This window comes from Gymnoscopelus braueri, assembly GCF_963280865.1.
Source record: "Gymnoscopelus braueri genome assembly, chromosome: 8".
Taxonomy (NCBI): Eukaryota; Metazoa; Chordata; class Actinopteri; order Myctophiformes; family Myctophidae; genus Gymnoscopelus; species Gymnoscopelus braueri.
The window spans coordinates 47,010,424-47,026,198 of record NC_137609.1 but is presented as its reverse complement, the minus strand read 5'-3'; the positions used below and the strand labels follow the sequence as shown (position 1 = coordinate 47,026,198).

The window sequence follows — 15,775 nt, the reverse complement described above, 5'->3', positions numbered from 1 at the left end:
ATGGTTAGAGCCTAACTGGGAAGCCAGAGGTCCCAGATTAGATTCCAGGCCTCAGCAATGTGTGGAAGTGTCCCTGAGCAAAACACTGACTTAACCCCTAACTGATTGATTGTAATGGATGAATTGCACTGGGTCAAGCTGAAATGGTCTTAACTAATCATGATTCATATTATTGTGTGCCATGTATGGCCACAAGAAGTCATAATAACAGACCCAAAATCCTATTTTATCAGTCCTCTCTGCAGACCTGGCTCCATTGGTATATTAATACATGTATATACTTTTGAAGATTCATATAGGCCTACTTTTTCCTTCCTGTTTAGTTTAGTTTAAATTTGCTCTGTGTTCCTTTCTTCTATATTCTTTCTCTATTTGACCTCTTCCTGCAACTTCAGATGTTGAAAAATTGTACAAAAAGCAATCACATCCACTCCTTAACACCTGTAATCATGTGATGTGAACATGTGACACTAAAGTTGATTCTGATACTGAATTGTGCCTGCAGACTAAATTCTTCCTAAATATTGTAATACTAAGGCATCATAGCTGATGTTTCACCTTCCTGATAACCATATTATACATTATAGCATAATAATGAAACATCTTGCATGTGTGTGTGTGTGTGTGTGTGTGTGTGTGTGTGTGTGTGTGTGTGTGTGTGTGTGTCTGTGTGTGTGTGTGTGCATGCTATAGTGCTTTGCATAGGCTTTAATTTGCAATCACATAACACTCTAATAATGTAATACAACTTAATAGTGATCATAGCCATTCCATTAATTGTAAAAGATTACTGTCATAATTAATACAAATACATGCATTTTCTCCCCTCAGTTATCCAATATTGAATAAGTAGAATATCTGAAATTGTGCCTCCCATTTGGTGTAATGAAACATTTCTAGAAAAAACTGTTGTACCATATACTGTATAGTTTATAGTCATTTATAGTATAAGTGAATAACACAACAATAATTTACAATACATGGGACTGGGACATTACGTTTTTTTCTCCTACAAGGGCTTCTCTAATCTACTTGCCCCATCCAAATTCCTCCTTGCCCTGCCTAGGGGTACCGTTGCCAGTGGTGCAGCGCATACATTTCTCTCACAATATACTTCTCAAATCCATTGCCTGTTGATCATGTGTAAAACACCACAGAACATATACAGTATATTATCTATATTACATCAATAATTCATTCATTATATTTAATTGTAGATAAAAATTGGGTTCCAGGTTTCAACAATGTTTAAGTCATTTGAAGCATGGACAGGTAAATGCAAAATGGCAGAAACTGAACCAATCAAATCAATCAGTAGTCATTTCGGATCAGACAGAACTCCATACTAACGTTTCCACTGGTAGCACTGGTGCAGCACTGTCCCTTTAAGACTGAGGGCCCTATCCTGCTTGACACCATGTCCCTTATGCCAATCTAATTAGGCATTTTTTAAATTTAAATTTCAAAGAATTGTGACAATGGCTTTGTTTAGTTTTTTTAATCCTATATTAAAATGTTCTAAAGGAGGGTGGGCGGGCGGACTACGGCCACGTCACTCTGACTCATCGCCATAAACAAACCTGATATGCGCCTACAGTATAGGCAGGACCACGACCACTATGACTCAGAGATAACCATATATATATTTTTTTAAAGCCCATATATAGGCATGTCACTATGACTCAGAGTTAACCATAAATAAACTCGCACAAATGCAGTCATGTGAAATGTTAACTTGCAAACTCATTTTGGTGGCAGAGCCCTGTTCAGGCTATGAGATTCAGAATAGGCAGACGGTTTTCTAACGTACCCCGGACAAGGGATATGTCTCCAAGTGACAGGAGCAGTATGAATATCCATAATATTTCTGCTTTTCTATCCACCTCCCTACCAACACAGGTGTTTACTTTTATACTCCCAGTGAGCTACTCTATATTCAAACGTTTTTGTCCGCCCCTTGTTGTGAATACACTGGTGCCTTTTCAAGTGATCTGAATTATTGAAACTCTTGTCAAAATGAGTACAGTGGAAATGTTTTTCTCCATTGTGGATATACTGGTGTCTCCTCAAGTGAGTTGACTTACAGAAACTCTTGTCAAAATGTTTACAGTGGAAAGGTTTGCTCCAGTGTGAACACGCTGGTGTGTCTTCAGATGATGAGACAGACTGAAACTCTAGTTACACTGTGTTCAGTGGAAAGGTTTTTCTCCAGTGTGGACACGTTGGTGTCTTTTCAGCCCAGATGACTGAATGAAAGATTTGTTGCAATGTTTACAGTGGTAAGGTTTTTCTCCGGTGTGGATACGCTGGTGCCTCTTCAGCTCTTCTGACCGACTGAAACTCTTGTCACAGTTTTTACAGTGGAAAGGTTTTTCTCCAGTGTGGATACGCTGGTGTGTCTTCAGGTGATATGAACAAATGAAACTCTTGTCACAATATTGACAGTGAAAAGGTTTTTCTCCAGTGTGGACACGCTGGTGTCTTTTCAGCCCAGATGACTGAATGAAAGATTTGTTGCAATGTTTACAGTGGTAAGGTTTTTCTCCGGTGTGGATACGCTGGTGCCTCTTCAGCTCATCTGACCGACTGAAACTCTTGTCACAGTTTTTACAGTGGAAAGGTTTTTCTCCAGTGTGGATACGCTGGTGTCTTTTCAGCTCAGATGACTGAATGAAAGATTTGTCACAATATTTACAGTGGAAAGGTTTTTCTTCACCTGGTTGAGTTAACGTCTTGGCAAACTGGTGATGGCTGTAAGATCTCCGTTCATCAGTGTTTACTTGTTGCTGGCTGGTTGTAGAGCTGGTGATTTGCTGACAGGCTGAGTTGTAAGAGTTTTCTCCAGTGTGAATACGCTGGTGTCTTATGAGGAACCCTGACATACTAAAACTCTTGTCACAATGCTTACAGTGGAAAGGTTTTTTTTCAGTGTGGATACGCTGGTGCCTCTTCAGCTCATCTGACCGACTGAAACTATTGTCACAGTTTTTACAGTGGAAAGGTTTTTCTCCAGTGTGGACACGCTGGTGTGTCTTCAGGAGAGATGAACGACTGAAACTCTTGTCACAATATTTACAGTGGAAAGGTTTTAAATTTACATTATGGACAAGCTGGTGTCTCTTCAGACTATATGAAGCGCTAAAACTATTGTTACACTGTGTGCAATGTAAAGGTTTTACCGGAGTGTGGCTACGCTGGCACGTTTTCAGGTGACCAGACTCACTGAAACTCTTGTCACAATATTTACTGTGAAAAGGTTTTTCTTCACCTGGTTGAGTTAAAGTCTTGGCAAACTGGTGATGACTGTAAGATCTCCATTCATCAGTGTTTACTTGTTGCTGGCTGGTTGTAGAGCTGGTGATTTGCTGACAGGCTGATGAGGTGATCTGTCTATTCCTCAGAGTCTGGGATCTCACTTCTGAGAGAGAGAGAGAAAGAGAGAGAGAGAGAGAGAGAGAGAGAGATGAGAGAGAGAGAGAGAGAGAGAGAGAGAGAGAGAGAGAGAGAGAGAGAGAGAGAGAGAGAGAGAGAGAGAGAGAGAGAGAGAGAGAGGTTAGAACTGTTGAGTACAGGATACAACTTGAAAGCCTCCATCATCAAACAACTTCATCACTAAGGAGAACTATGGCTTCCTTGTTAATATTTCTGATTAAATTGTCTTTTTATCTTCATCTTTTATTCCCCAATTTAGTCATTATACCAACTCCCAGTTTTCCCCAGTTCTGTCCCTGTGTTTAACACTGACTGACCTCCACTGGTCTCCTCCCAATCATCATTGTCTTCAGTGACTTCTGAAGTTGAAGTCGAGCTTGAATCTGACACTGAACAGTGTGAAGAGACGTCTTCATCATTAACTTCACTTTTCACTGCTAGAAATGTCAACATTGACCCATTAGGCTCCTCTGGTCTTTGAAGTAGCTCTTCCTCGTCAAGCTCTTCCTCTTTGATGTGTGGAGGCTGTGGTTCCTCCTGGAGCAGACTGGGGCTCCTCTCCTCTTCAGGAGAAACCTCCTCTTTACAAACATCCATTTGCAGGATGTCTAGGAGCAGAAAAATAACAAACATGATAGTGAATACTGGATTCCTAAAATGTACACCTATTTTTCTATCCTCCATGTTCCCTGTACAAAGTGAGCTATCAACTACTTTGATTGACCAAACATTTACTAACTACAGGTTACTACAGGTCAAAAATCATGTTTTAGCTAAATATAATTTGAACTGTAATTGGAATTTAAATATTTAGTTTCTTCACCAAACAAGTGAATGTTGCAAATTTGAATCATTAAATTATGAAACAATATTAAACCATAAAACTTGACATCCGCTCTGATTTGAGAGTAAATTAGGCTGTAGGCCAAGCCGTATAGAACAGGGGTCACCTGTACGTACAGTATGTATGTATTTCCCCTCAAAAATAGACCAATCGCAGCTCATTCCTTTACCTGCATGACATCATGAAACAGAAACGGTTCAGGTTCTGTGAGTCTTTGAATCTGTCTGTCTGTGTGTTTGGGGTGAACTTGAGAAACCGCTGTACAGATCAGCGCCACATGTCTGCACAATGCCAGTAGGCCAAGGAAGTATTTTTCACATCTAATAGAATGACTTAAACCCTCTATACTTAGTGAGCTAAACCTATATTGTTACACCCAGAATGTGGATGCTAGAGTTCAAGTGGTTGAACCTTAAATCAAGAAGCTGAGAAAAAGCCTGTCAAAGCTCTAAAGTTATATGCTGCATTTTTGTCTTTTCTTTTTCACATTGATTCTCACATTAGAGGATTTGCTTTTGGATGTTAAAAATGTTTTTTTAATAGATATTGTAATGATGGCTATACATTTCGGGAAATTATCATTGTCAAGATATTTTGTGGCATGATTATTGTATAGTGAAAATAAGACATTGTGGCAACCCTTCAACAGAACAGGAAAAAAAAGAACTAAAGAAAGAGAGAACACATGAAACTTACGGAGGCTTGGGTAGTCTTCGGGTTCCTCCTGTTTAATAGAAATGTCTTCAGGTTCCTCCTGGTTAATAGAAATGTCCCTGGTTGAGTCTGGAGAGTTCATCTTCAGCTGCAGTCTGGACTCCACACACTGGTCTGAAATTAAGCAATTGAATAAGGACTTTAATAACTGACCCAGTGGTGTCAAAAATAGCAATATTATTTGCAGACGGTAAAGGCAAATATGAGGTTTATACAGTATTTTATGGATGAATAATATCAGCCAAGCAAAAACGTTGGAAGAAAGACAAGAGATAGCGAAACTTACTGAGGTCTGGCTGGTCTTCAGGTTCCTCCTGTTTCATTGAAACAGGTCTGGCTGGGTCTGGAGCAGGGGTGCCCAAAAGGTAGATCGTGATCTATCAGTAGATCACAAAGGCTGTGCAGGTAGACCACATGACACGCCCCTAAAAAAAATACAAATTAAAATATAAAAAATACATATTTATAAACAAAAATCACAAACTCTTTTTGTCAACTGCCACTTGAATTAAGGTGAATTGATTGATTGAAATCAAGAACAGCCGGTCAGCTCCCTTCACGGCTTCTATAGCAGGCAAACCCCCAATACAATGCTTCGTTTTCAAGTGTTGCACGCAAACGTCAGTAGTATCAAAGTTATAAAAAATGTGCATGGCAAAAAGAACCCAAAAACCTACCACTTCCATACAGAATGCCAGACTTATTTCTGACTGTGTTGTCCCAGTGCCAGAGCCAAAAATTCAATGTAAAAAAAAGTGCTCAGGAGCCGAGATACAGCCTTTTTCAGTAAGAAGTTAAACAAAGAGTGAATGGAGCAGCACATTTTCAAATCATGATATCTTGGGTTCAGAACATTTCCCCCCGTCTTAGACGTCACGTGGCACTCAGGGCTTAACAATGGCGATAAAACATCTGAATGATTTAAGAATAGGAACACCTCTTACACTCAACTTCAATAATAACATACATTAAGGAAGGAGTAACTTACTAACCCAATCACTGGGCAAGTTGTTTCAAAGAACACTTCCTGAATAATCAATCAATCTGGGAAAAAAATATTAATATGTTGATATAATAAACTTTTTTTTCCCACTTGCAGCACGATTCAATACAAAAAAAGTTTGTGAATAGGACAAAACACATTATGTAGCAAAAGAAAATGGACTGTCATACAATTTCATCATGTGACGCAATGCAATCAGAGCTGCTATTTTCAGTATTTTAAAATGTTTTTCAAAATAATAAAAAATGCCTAACAAGATTATGCATAAGGAATAAGGAACACTGCAACATAGGGACCTGAGAGGTTAATGTTCACTTGCACACTCATTTTGGTGGCAGTTTAGAGCCCTGCACAGGCTATGAGATTCAGAATAGGCAGAGTTAATTGTATATTAAAATTGGTTTACAGGTTAGTCCAACTATTAGTCCAAGTAATTTGAAGCATGGACAAGCAAATACACACACACACACACACAGATCCGTAAGAATGTTTTCTGTGTACACACGCGTAAATGATGTCGTCGTGTCTCTGAAGTTGTTATATTGTGCTGCGGTGAACGGAACGTAGTGAATGGAATGTGGCGTCCCTGAAGAGTGGAGAAGTTGGTGTTGCCACGTTCGCCTATTGTAAGCTGTTTAGGGGCAATAATTGGTGGTAGTGTGTTTTTGGAGCTGGTTGGGAAAGTGCAGGTGGTTGTGGGGACGCGTTGTGAGCTTGTAGATCGGCTCGGCTGTTTACCAAGAGGCAATGTTTATGTGTGAAGGCGCTTTGTTTGGCGTTGTTTTCATAGACCTTGTTGCTTGTAGGGCTCGCTTCGTGTGGCCTTGTTTTCATAGACCTTGCTGCTTGTTTCTCGCGCGAAACCTGGCAACGCTGCGCAGTTTGATCTCCCATTGTTTGACACAGAAACGCTAATAATAAGCTGAGATTTGATGAAATTGAAAAACGGGCTTAGCAGTTGCGTTCAGATGGTAATGGTCAATGGCTGTGTGCAAATTCAGATCAAGTGCTCCAAGCACCGAGGAGAACCGGCACACATTTTTGCTCAAATTTTTTGCTCTCACCACGGTCGGTCGACCACAGAGGTTCGTCAAATTATAGGAGGATGAATAAACATAAATGGTAACCAGAAGAAAAACTTTTTTAAACCTTTTTTTTTCCCTTAATTTAGAGTAGCCAATATTGTTTTACCCCCTTTTTCTCCCCAATTTAGTCGTTATTCCAATGAATTCCTCCCCACAAACATTTCTGTGTTGTCCATGCTGTTGTATCATACTGGCTCAACTGCCAGTGAGGAGTAGCCTCGCGTAGCCAGACTATATCACTGCGTTTATATGAGTCTGGTGCTTCCATGAGGATTTTTTTCCCCCCAAGGGGCGGGATCAAAACAATGGCCCTCAACGCAATTGGTTAGACCTACAACCAACTACCAATTACAGTCTCCCATATTCGAATACTGGGCCCTGATTGGTCACCCACGTCTTCTGGAGCAGGAAATGGATTCTCTATGGAGCGGTGCCAGACCCAAATCGCAGAGTGCAATTTTTTTTTGCACTCGCAGATTCGTCTGGTCCCAGGCTAAGTGAGGAGCCCCCACCGGGACAACCTAGGGCCTTTGTCCTACTCCTCCCACCCAACATTCCCTGCTGACAGGTGCCGCCCCAGCCCATGGGAGTACGCGCAATGACCAATATCACCCTCCCCTGAACACGAGTTAATTGTGTTTGCATAGACGCCCGAAGCCGGATGCACCGCGGTGGATTTGAACCCACAATCTCTGTGGTGGTGGGCAGGGACTTTACCACTGCCCCACGCGAGCGCTGATCCTCCCAGTGAGTTGATTTATAGTGGAACTTTTCTTTTCCTTGGTGAGAATAAACTGGTGTATTACAAATCTGTCTGAAACTCTTTTTACAATGTTTACAGTGGAAATGTTTTGCCTCTCAGCACCCCACCTTCTCTGTGTAATACACTTTTTGGGCAGAAAATAGAATGGCCCTCATTTATCAACACGGTGCAGACTAGGGCATTCACAACTAATGATTTTTACTAGACAAGTCGAAGTCGAGTTTTTTTTTTTTTAGGGGGGGCATTGTTTTAATTCCATCCTACTACTATATTAGAATATTACTATTATTATTATCCTCCTGCCCTTATTTTTATGGCGTTTTAAGGGAAGCGCTTCTGGCACAGCAGCACAGCAGCACAGCACCACAGCAGCGTCTCCAAGGATCCCCATTGCCCAATAATAGGCTTTTATTGGGCATACTTTTGACCCCCTTTTGATACAAAATAAAGTCAGGAGGATAATAATAATAGTAAGATGGGCCATTACTATGGCATTAAAACAAATTACTGCCCATGTCCCGCCTCCCCGCGGTGACTGACAAGCTGCGCGTCCTACGCATAACTCTATGGTCCTACGTTACTGCCTCTGATTGGCGAGCTCCTACATGCTTGCATGACAATCACAACGCGGGGAGGCGGGACATGGGGAGTGGAGCAGAGTGTGAGAGAGGAGCTTAAGTTTTACTAAATTATTAAAAATGTTAAACGGTATCGCCGACCCGTGCGGATTAATGCAGCTTTATGGCGCGCTACTATTGCTTTTGTGGGTACCTTTGAGAAATCTCTGCAACTTCTAAGCGACAAGCAGCCCGAGACCAGACAGTGGTAGCCGCGACTACGAGAGAGAGTGGTTTGAGCGATAAGGGACCCTGGATACCGCCTTCCCAAATATAAAAAAGGTAAACAGGGTCCCGAAAGGGGCTACTCTAGTCTAGACTATACTTGAAGCTAGTTTAGCATTAGGATTAGTCCACAGAACAAACAATCATTGAACTTCGTGTGGAAATTCCTCTCGTTTTCCCAACTTTACACAGACTGTCGCAGAAAGACAATCTCAGAGTCTGAGATTGTCAGAAATAATAATAAAATAAGTCGATAGCTGAAAAGTGGGGGGACACAGAGGACCGTGTGACCCCCCCCTCCGGCGCCTACGTCTCAGACACAAGTTGTTCACTGCTAACTTATAATATAACACAAACTTTCTCTGTATCACGTTCACCCAGTCTCTGCTGTTTGTTTGTCTCTCTCGTTCACAACAGCAGACGTGGCACATGATGGATGTTTCAACCCGGATGAGAGAGGACCAGGGCCTCATCTCGGAGCTACATAGCGGAGGGAGGTGTTCTAAATGGGGATATTTATATTTGAAACCTGAACGTTTGCACCTCATTGCTTAAAAGGAGATGAACCATTATTACATTGATAATAGTTAAATTAACAACACATGTAGCAAATGCATGTGTATCAGTTTTGAGTACTGGTTGTTATGTGTTTCATGATCACATGAATTATAATTTAGCAGCAAGTAACAGCAATTAGATTTATATTCCATATTGAGTCAATAAATACAAATGAAACGCATCATGAATGAGTTGATCTTTACCTGCCGTGTTTCAGTGGTTGAGCTGCTAACAAACGTTCTCCTGCTGCTTAACGACGACACTGTTTAGAAACGACACGTTTTACTTTTCTTTGTATTTTACTTTTATATAAATCTATGATATTTTAAAGTGTCAACAACAGTCAGTCAACACACCATGTTGTTTTCATTACTGCATTGTGGGTATGTTCTTCTTCTGACGACTACTTTGTCCAGACGCCATTTGGCGTGTTGCTGCCCCCTACTGTTGGTCTCGGGTACTGTCCATTGTCCATACAGTAACCCCTTATTTTTAACTCTATGACAGATTGACAGTAACAGTACTAGCTGACCTTCCACACCTGTAGAGAACATCCACTTAGGAGTGCAACAGTTAATCCAATTAATACATTTGATGTATTATTAAAAACAAATTGATAATCAATCATTTAATACATTTATCAATCCCTATTTTGGGGATGTCATTATTTGCAAAAGAAAAAAGAACAAACTTCCAGAGCTTAAAGAATAGTGAATGGACGATCTACAAGCTCACAACATGTCACTGTGCGATAATGAGCTTGTAGATCAGCTACTTTCAATAGTCTTGCACAACACTGTTGTGCAGCATAGTATAAAATAAGGCTAAAGTAATTGATTGATTCGTTGATATACATTTTAAAAATAAGTATAAAATATAAGATTAAAAAAAAGATTCAAACTGTATGGTATATTCAGACTGTGACACAGTAAGAACAAAACAAGTTATTTCGTAGCAGAAATATTGTTTATATGTATCATTGTATGGAGAAGAATAGAATGGAATGCATGTTCCAGACAGTTCAGAGTTTGGTTATTGTACCAGAATGTTCTGGGAAACAGGAAAACAGTTCTGTATAAGATTGATGTAAAGGATGAATTGCACTGGTTCAGACTGACCTAAAATGGTGTAACTGATCATGACATTTCATATTATGTGCCAAGGGGTAAGGCCATAAGAAAGTATAAAAATTGACCCCCAATCCTATTTTTATCAGTCCTGGCTGCAGACATGGCCGTTTATCTGTGGACTCCAGGATTGGGATCCTAAATAAACTCAAACTTAAACATACAGCCTGTGCCTTCCTCTTTTATTACTTGCTCTGTGTTCTTTTCTTCCCTATTCTCTTCCTGTAACTGCAAACATTGAGATCCCACCCACTCTTTTATATTTGTAATCGTTTGATGTGACTATAAAGGTGATTCTGATTCCTGCCTCCAGGCAAATGGAGTAATGTTAAGACATCATAGCCCATGTTTAATCTAATAAACCATCAGACTTAAAGTATAATTATACATCTTGCACAGCACTGTGAACTACCGCGTGTGCGTGTGTGTGTGTGTGTGCGCGCGTGCGCGCACTATGGTGCTTTTTGCATAGGCAGAATTAGCTATATCACACTCTAATAATGTAATACAGCTTATTAGTGATAATTTAGCTATTACCATGAGTGTAATAAGGGTTAGGGTGTCATAATTAATTAAATCAGTAAATTCAGTAAAATAATTAAAATAGTGCCTTTTATGGGCATGTAATAAAACAGCAAAATTACATTAAACCATAACATCAAAACTGTAAAATTCTAGGAAAGCAAAATGCTATACCATATCTAATGTACTGTATATGGTTTATACCTTGGGTCTGACAAACACCCTAGGACGGTAATTATTTTTTTTTTTGGTAATATTTGATCCTCCCAGTAATAGTCCATGAGCCAGACAACATTTCATTATCAAATGAGGGGGAAAACCATACCTATATTAAATTGTTTATAGGGTCAATATAAGTAAATTAATATATGATAACCTTTCCACAGGAGCAGCTTTTTCATATTTATCACACAAGCCATTTAAGCATATATGGAAGTATTTAATACGTAAAATAACTTTTCCAATCAAAAACCAAATTCCAAACCAAAGTCCCCATACTTGAATTGTGCATAAAAGTGTGCTCATAGGTCTCTACACAATAATGGCTCAACAGTTGATCATATATGTGTTGTTACAATTTGCGTGTGATAATTTAGGGGTCCACATATTCAATGCATGATAACTACCACTAAGCTACTAGTCTGCAATGGTTATCATGCCAAACTGTTAAGTAGATATGTACAGCAAGTAAAAAAAGAAAAGGAAAAAAAAGCTTTGCCCACCCATTTGATAACCATGGCTCAATTTTAGGGCCCTGGCTCATGTATAACATTAACATAATAGTGTTTCTGACTATCTCTAGAGTTACAACCACATGTTACCACTCAAATTAAAGCTTAGAATGGTGAGCAGTTTTCTATAGCCACTAGGAACATGTTGGTTGTCAGTTTTGAAGTAAAATAACCATTCCAATCAATTCCCCAAACTTGAATTATGCAGGAAGTGGGTTCATAGGTCTCTACACATAATAAGGTTCAAAAGTTGTTACAATTTGCATGTGAAAATATAGGGGTCCACATAATCAATGCATGATAACTACCACTAAACTGCTACTCAGCAATGGTTATCATGCCAAACTGTAAACTAGAGATGTACAATTAGTCAAAAAAATCAAACCTGGATTTGCCCACCCATTTGATAATCATGGCTTAATTTTGGGGCTCTGGCTCATGGACTATAAGCTCATTTGTAGTGGAAAGGTTTTTCACTTGTTGTGAATACGCCGGTGTCTTTATAAGTAACCTGAGTGATTGAAACTTATTTTCCAGTGTGGACATTCTTGTCACAATGTTTACACTGGAAAGACTTTCCTCCAGTGTGGATACGCTGGTGCCTCTTCAGCTCATCTGACCGACTGAAACTCTTGTCACAGTTTTTACAGTGGAAAGGTTTTTCTCCAGTGTGGACACGCTGGTGTGTCTTCAGGTGAGATGTACGACTGAAACTCTTATCACAATATTTACAGTGGAAAGGTTTTTCTCCAGTGTGGACACGCTGGTGTGTCTTCAGGTTGCCAGACAGACTGAAACTCTTGTCACAATATTTACAGTGGAAAGGTTTTTTTCCTGTGTGGACACGCTGGTGTGTCTTCAGGTCATCTGACCGACTGAAACTCTTGTCACAGTTTTTACAGTCGAAAAGTTTTTCTCCAGTGTGGACAAGCTGGTGTGTCTTCAGGCAATATAACCGACTATAACTCTTTTCACAATGTTTACAGTGGAAAGGTTTTTCTCCAGTGTGGATACGCTCGTGTACATTCAGAGAACCCGACTGACTGAAACTCTTGTCACAATGTTTACAGTGGAAAGGTTTATCTCCAGTGTGGACACGCTGGTGTGTCTTCAGGTGAGATGTACGACTGAAACTCTTGTCACAATATTTACAGTGAAAAGGTTTTTCTTCACCTGGTTGAGTTAAAGTTTTGGCAAGCTGGTGATGACTGTAAGATCTCCGTTCATTAGTGTTTACTTGTTGCTGGCTGGTTGTAGAGCTGGTGATTTGCTGACAGGCTGATGAGGTGATCTGTCTATTCCTCAGAGTCTGGGATCTCACCTCTGAGAGTGAGAGAGAGAGAGAGAGAGAGAGAGAGAGAGAGAGAGAGAGAGAGAGAGAGAGAGAGAGAGAGAGAGAGAGAGAGAGAGAGAGAGAGATTAGAACTGTTGAGTGCAGGATACAACTTGAAAGCTTCCATCATCAAACAAATATTAACAAGGAAGCCATAGTTCTCCTTAGTGATGAAGTTCTGATTAAACTGTCTTTTTATCTTCATCTTTTATTCCCCAATTTAGTCATTATACCAACTCCCAGTTTTCCCCAGTTCTGTCCCTGTGTTTAACACTGACTGACCTCCACTGGTCTCCTCCCAATCACCACTGTCTTCAGTGACTTCTGAAGTTGAAGTCGAGCTTGAATCTGACACTGAACAGTGTGAAGAGATGTCTTCATCGTTAACTTCACTTTTCACTGCTAGAAATGTCAACATTGACCCATTAGGCTCCTCTGGTCTTTGAAGTAGCTCTTCCTCTTTAAGCTCTTCCTCTTTGATGTGAGGAGGCTGTGGTTCCTCCTGGAGCAGACTGGGGCTCCTCTCCCCTTCAGTAGAAACCCCCTCTTTACAAACATCCATTTGCAGGATGTCTAGGAGCAGAAAAATAACAATCATGATAATGAATACTGAATTCCTAAAATGTACACCTATTTTTCTATCGTCCATGTTCCCTGTACAGAGTGAGCTATCAACTACTTTGATTGACCAAACATTAAATGTAGTAACCTGTAGTTAGTAAATTTTACTAACTACAGGTTACTACAGGTGAAAAATCATCTTTTAGCTAAATATAATTTGAACTGTAATTTGAATTTAAATATTTAGTTTCTTCAAACAAGTGAATGTTGCAAATTTGAATCATTAAATTATGAAACAATATTAAACCACAAAACTTGACGTCAGCTCTGATTTGGGCGTAAATTAGGCTGTAGGCCAAGCCGTATAGAACAGGGGTCACCTATACATACAGTATGTATGTATTTCCCCTCAAAAATAGACCAATCACAGCTCATGCCTTTACCTGCATGACATCATGAAACAGAAACATCTCTAGCCATGAAGTTGGGTCATATAGTTTAAAATCTAGAAATGGTTCTGTGAGTCTTTGAATCTGTCTGTCATTGTGTTCGGGGCGAACTTGACAAACCGCTGTACTGATCAGCGCCACATGTCTGCACAATGCCAGTAGGCCAAGGAAGTATTTTTCAAATCTGATAGAATGACTTAAACCCTCTATACTTAGTGAGCTAAACCTATATTGTTACACCCAGAAAGGGGATGCTAGAGTTCAAGTGGTTGAACCTTAAATCAGGAAGCTGAGAAAAAGCCTGTCAAAGCACTAAAGTTATATGCTGCATTTCCGTCTTTTCTTTTTTACATTGATTCTCACATTAGAGGATTTACTTTTAGATGTTAAAATGTTTTTTTTAAAAGATATTGTAATGATGGCTAAACATATCGGGATATTATCATTGTCAAGATATGTTGTGGCATTATTATTGTATAGTGAAAATAAGACATTGTGGCAACCCTTCAACAGAACAGGGGGAAAAAAGAACGAAAGAAAGAGAGAGCACATGAAACTTACTGAGGCGTGGGTTGTTTTCGGGTTCCTCCTGTTTTATAGAAATGTCTTTAGGTTCCTCCTGTTTAATAGAAATGTCCCTGGCTGAGTCTGGAGAGTTCATCTTCACCTGCAGACTGGACTCCACACACTGGTCTGAAATGAAGCAATTGAATAAGGACTTAATAATGATAGTAATAATGTGCCAGATTAAATTTCACAATGATGCTCTTGTTTTGTCTTGTATTTTGTACAAATCCAATGCAATCCTCTACGTATTTTGCCAATATGCGCAGTGCTGTGTCCCTCGCTGTTTTAACAGATCTGAGACTAAAATAACGATATATTATATAGAATAACAGAACAAATGAAAGAGAGAAAGAGCACATGAAACTTACTGAGGTATGGGTGGTCTTCAAGTTCCTCCTGTTTAATAGAAATGTCCCTGACTGAGTCTGGAGAGTTCATCTTCACCTGCAGTCTGGACTCCACACACTGGTCTGAAATGATTTGAGAGACATTGAATAATAATTGTAACACTACAGATTCCTACCCCTACCAACTTGCCCGCTCCCCTACTTTTTCTGCAAATGTGTATAATGTTCTGCTTCTGGAGCTTTTACCGTTTACCGTTGCGTAATGTAATGTAATGTATGTATTGTTATTTCTTACTGATGACTTGAGTACAATGGACCAAAATGGAAACAAGCCCCCTGGAGCTTTTTGTGTTATCCTTTTAGCATAACTTCTGACTGTACTAAATGTACTGTTAACAATCTTGTTAATAAAGTAATCAATCAATCAATCAATACAACTCCTCATTATTTAACTGTAACTTCACTTTCTTTGTTCTAAAATAATAACAGAGGACAAGAGACAGGTTATATCTTTGTTGTAAAAAAGTTACTGTAAGTTTAACTACCTGTTCATTAAAAAAAGGTACATACTGTACCTATCCTGTACAACTTTCCTACAGGTTGTTAATAAAACAGTACACACCTATCCTGTACAACTTTACTACAGGTTGTCAATAAAACAGTACATACCTATCCTGTACAACTTTACTACAGGTTACAATAAAACAGTACATACCTATCCTGTACAACTTTACTACAGGTTATCAATAAAACAGTACATACCTATCCTGTACAACTTTAATACAGGTTGTTAATAAAACAGTACATACCTATCCTGTACAACTTTACTACAGGTTGTTAATAAAACAGTACATACCTATCATGTACAACTTTACTACAGGTTGTCAATAAAACAGT

General features: G+C 39.4%; 2 protein-coding genes across 2 annotated transcripts in view; one reads left to right on the top strand and one right to left on the bottom strand.

Annotated features, from left to right (window-relative positions):
* The window catches only part of gemin5 (gem (nuclear organelle) associated protein 5), an 851,612-nt gene that overhangs the window by 420,720 nt on the left and 415,117 nt on the right, over positions 1 to 15,775 (top strand). The window lies entirely within an intron of this gene.
* Positions 1,876 to 9,527, bottom strand: LOC308089751 (uncharacterized protein). Its single transcript, XM_080434654.1, has 5 exons — positions 9,445 to 9,527; positions 5,277 to 5,415; positions 4,973 to 5,104; positions 3,750 to 4,040; positions 1,876 to 3,418 (listed from the first exon to the last, which is right to left on the bottom strand). Exons 2-5 carry the CDS (start codon positions 5,311 to 5,313, stop codon positions 2,190 to 2,192), a joined length of 1,689 nt encoding a protein of 562 aa, XP_080290780.1. The 5' UTR covers positions 5,314 to 5,415; positions 9,445 to 9,527; the 3' UTR covers positions 1,876 to 2,189.

Excerpts from the sequence above, each read along its gene's own strand:
- LOC308089751 (XM_080434654.1), bottom strand. The coding sequence starts at position 5,313 with ATGAAACAGGAGGAACCTGAAGACCAGCCAGACCTCA. Across the intron at positions 5,105-5,276 it reads TGAAGACCAGCCAGACCTCA|ACCAGTGTGTGGAGTCCAGA; the intron begins GTAAGTTTCGCT and ends GCTTAATTTCAG. Across the intron at positions 3,419-3,749 it reads TTGGGAGGAGACCAGTGGAG|AAGTGAGATCCCAGACTCTG; the intron begins GTCAGTCAGTGT and ends TCTCTCTCTCAG.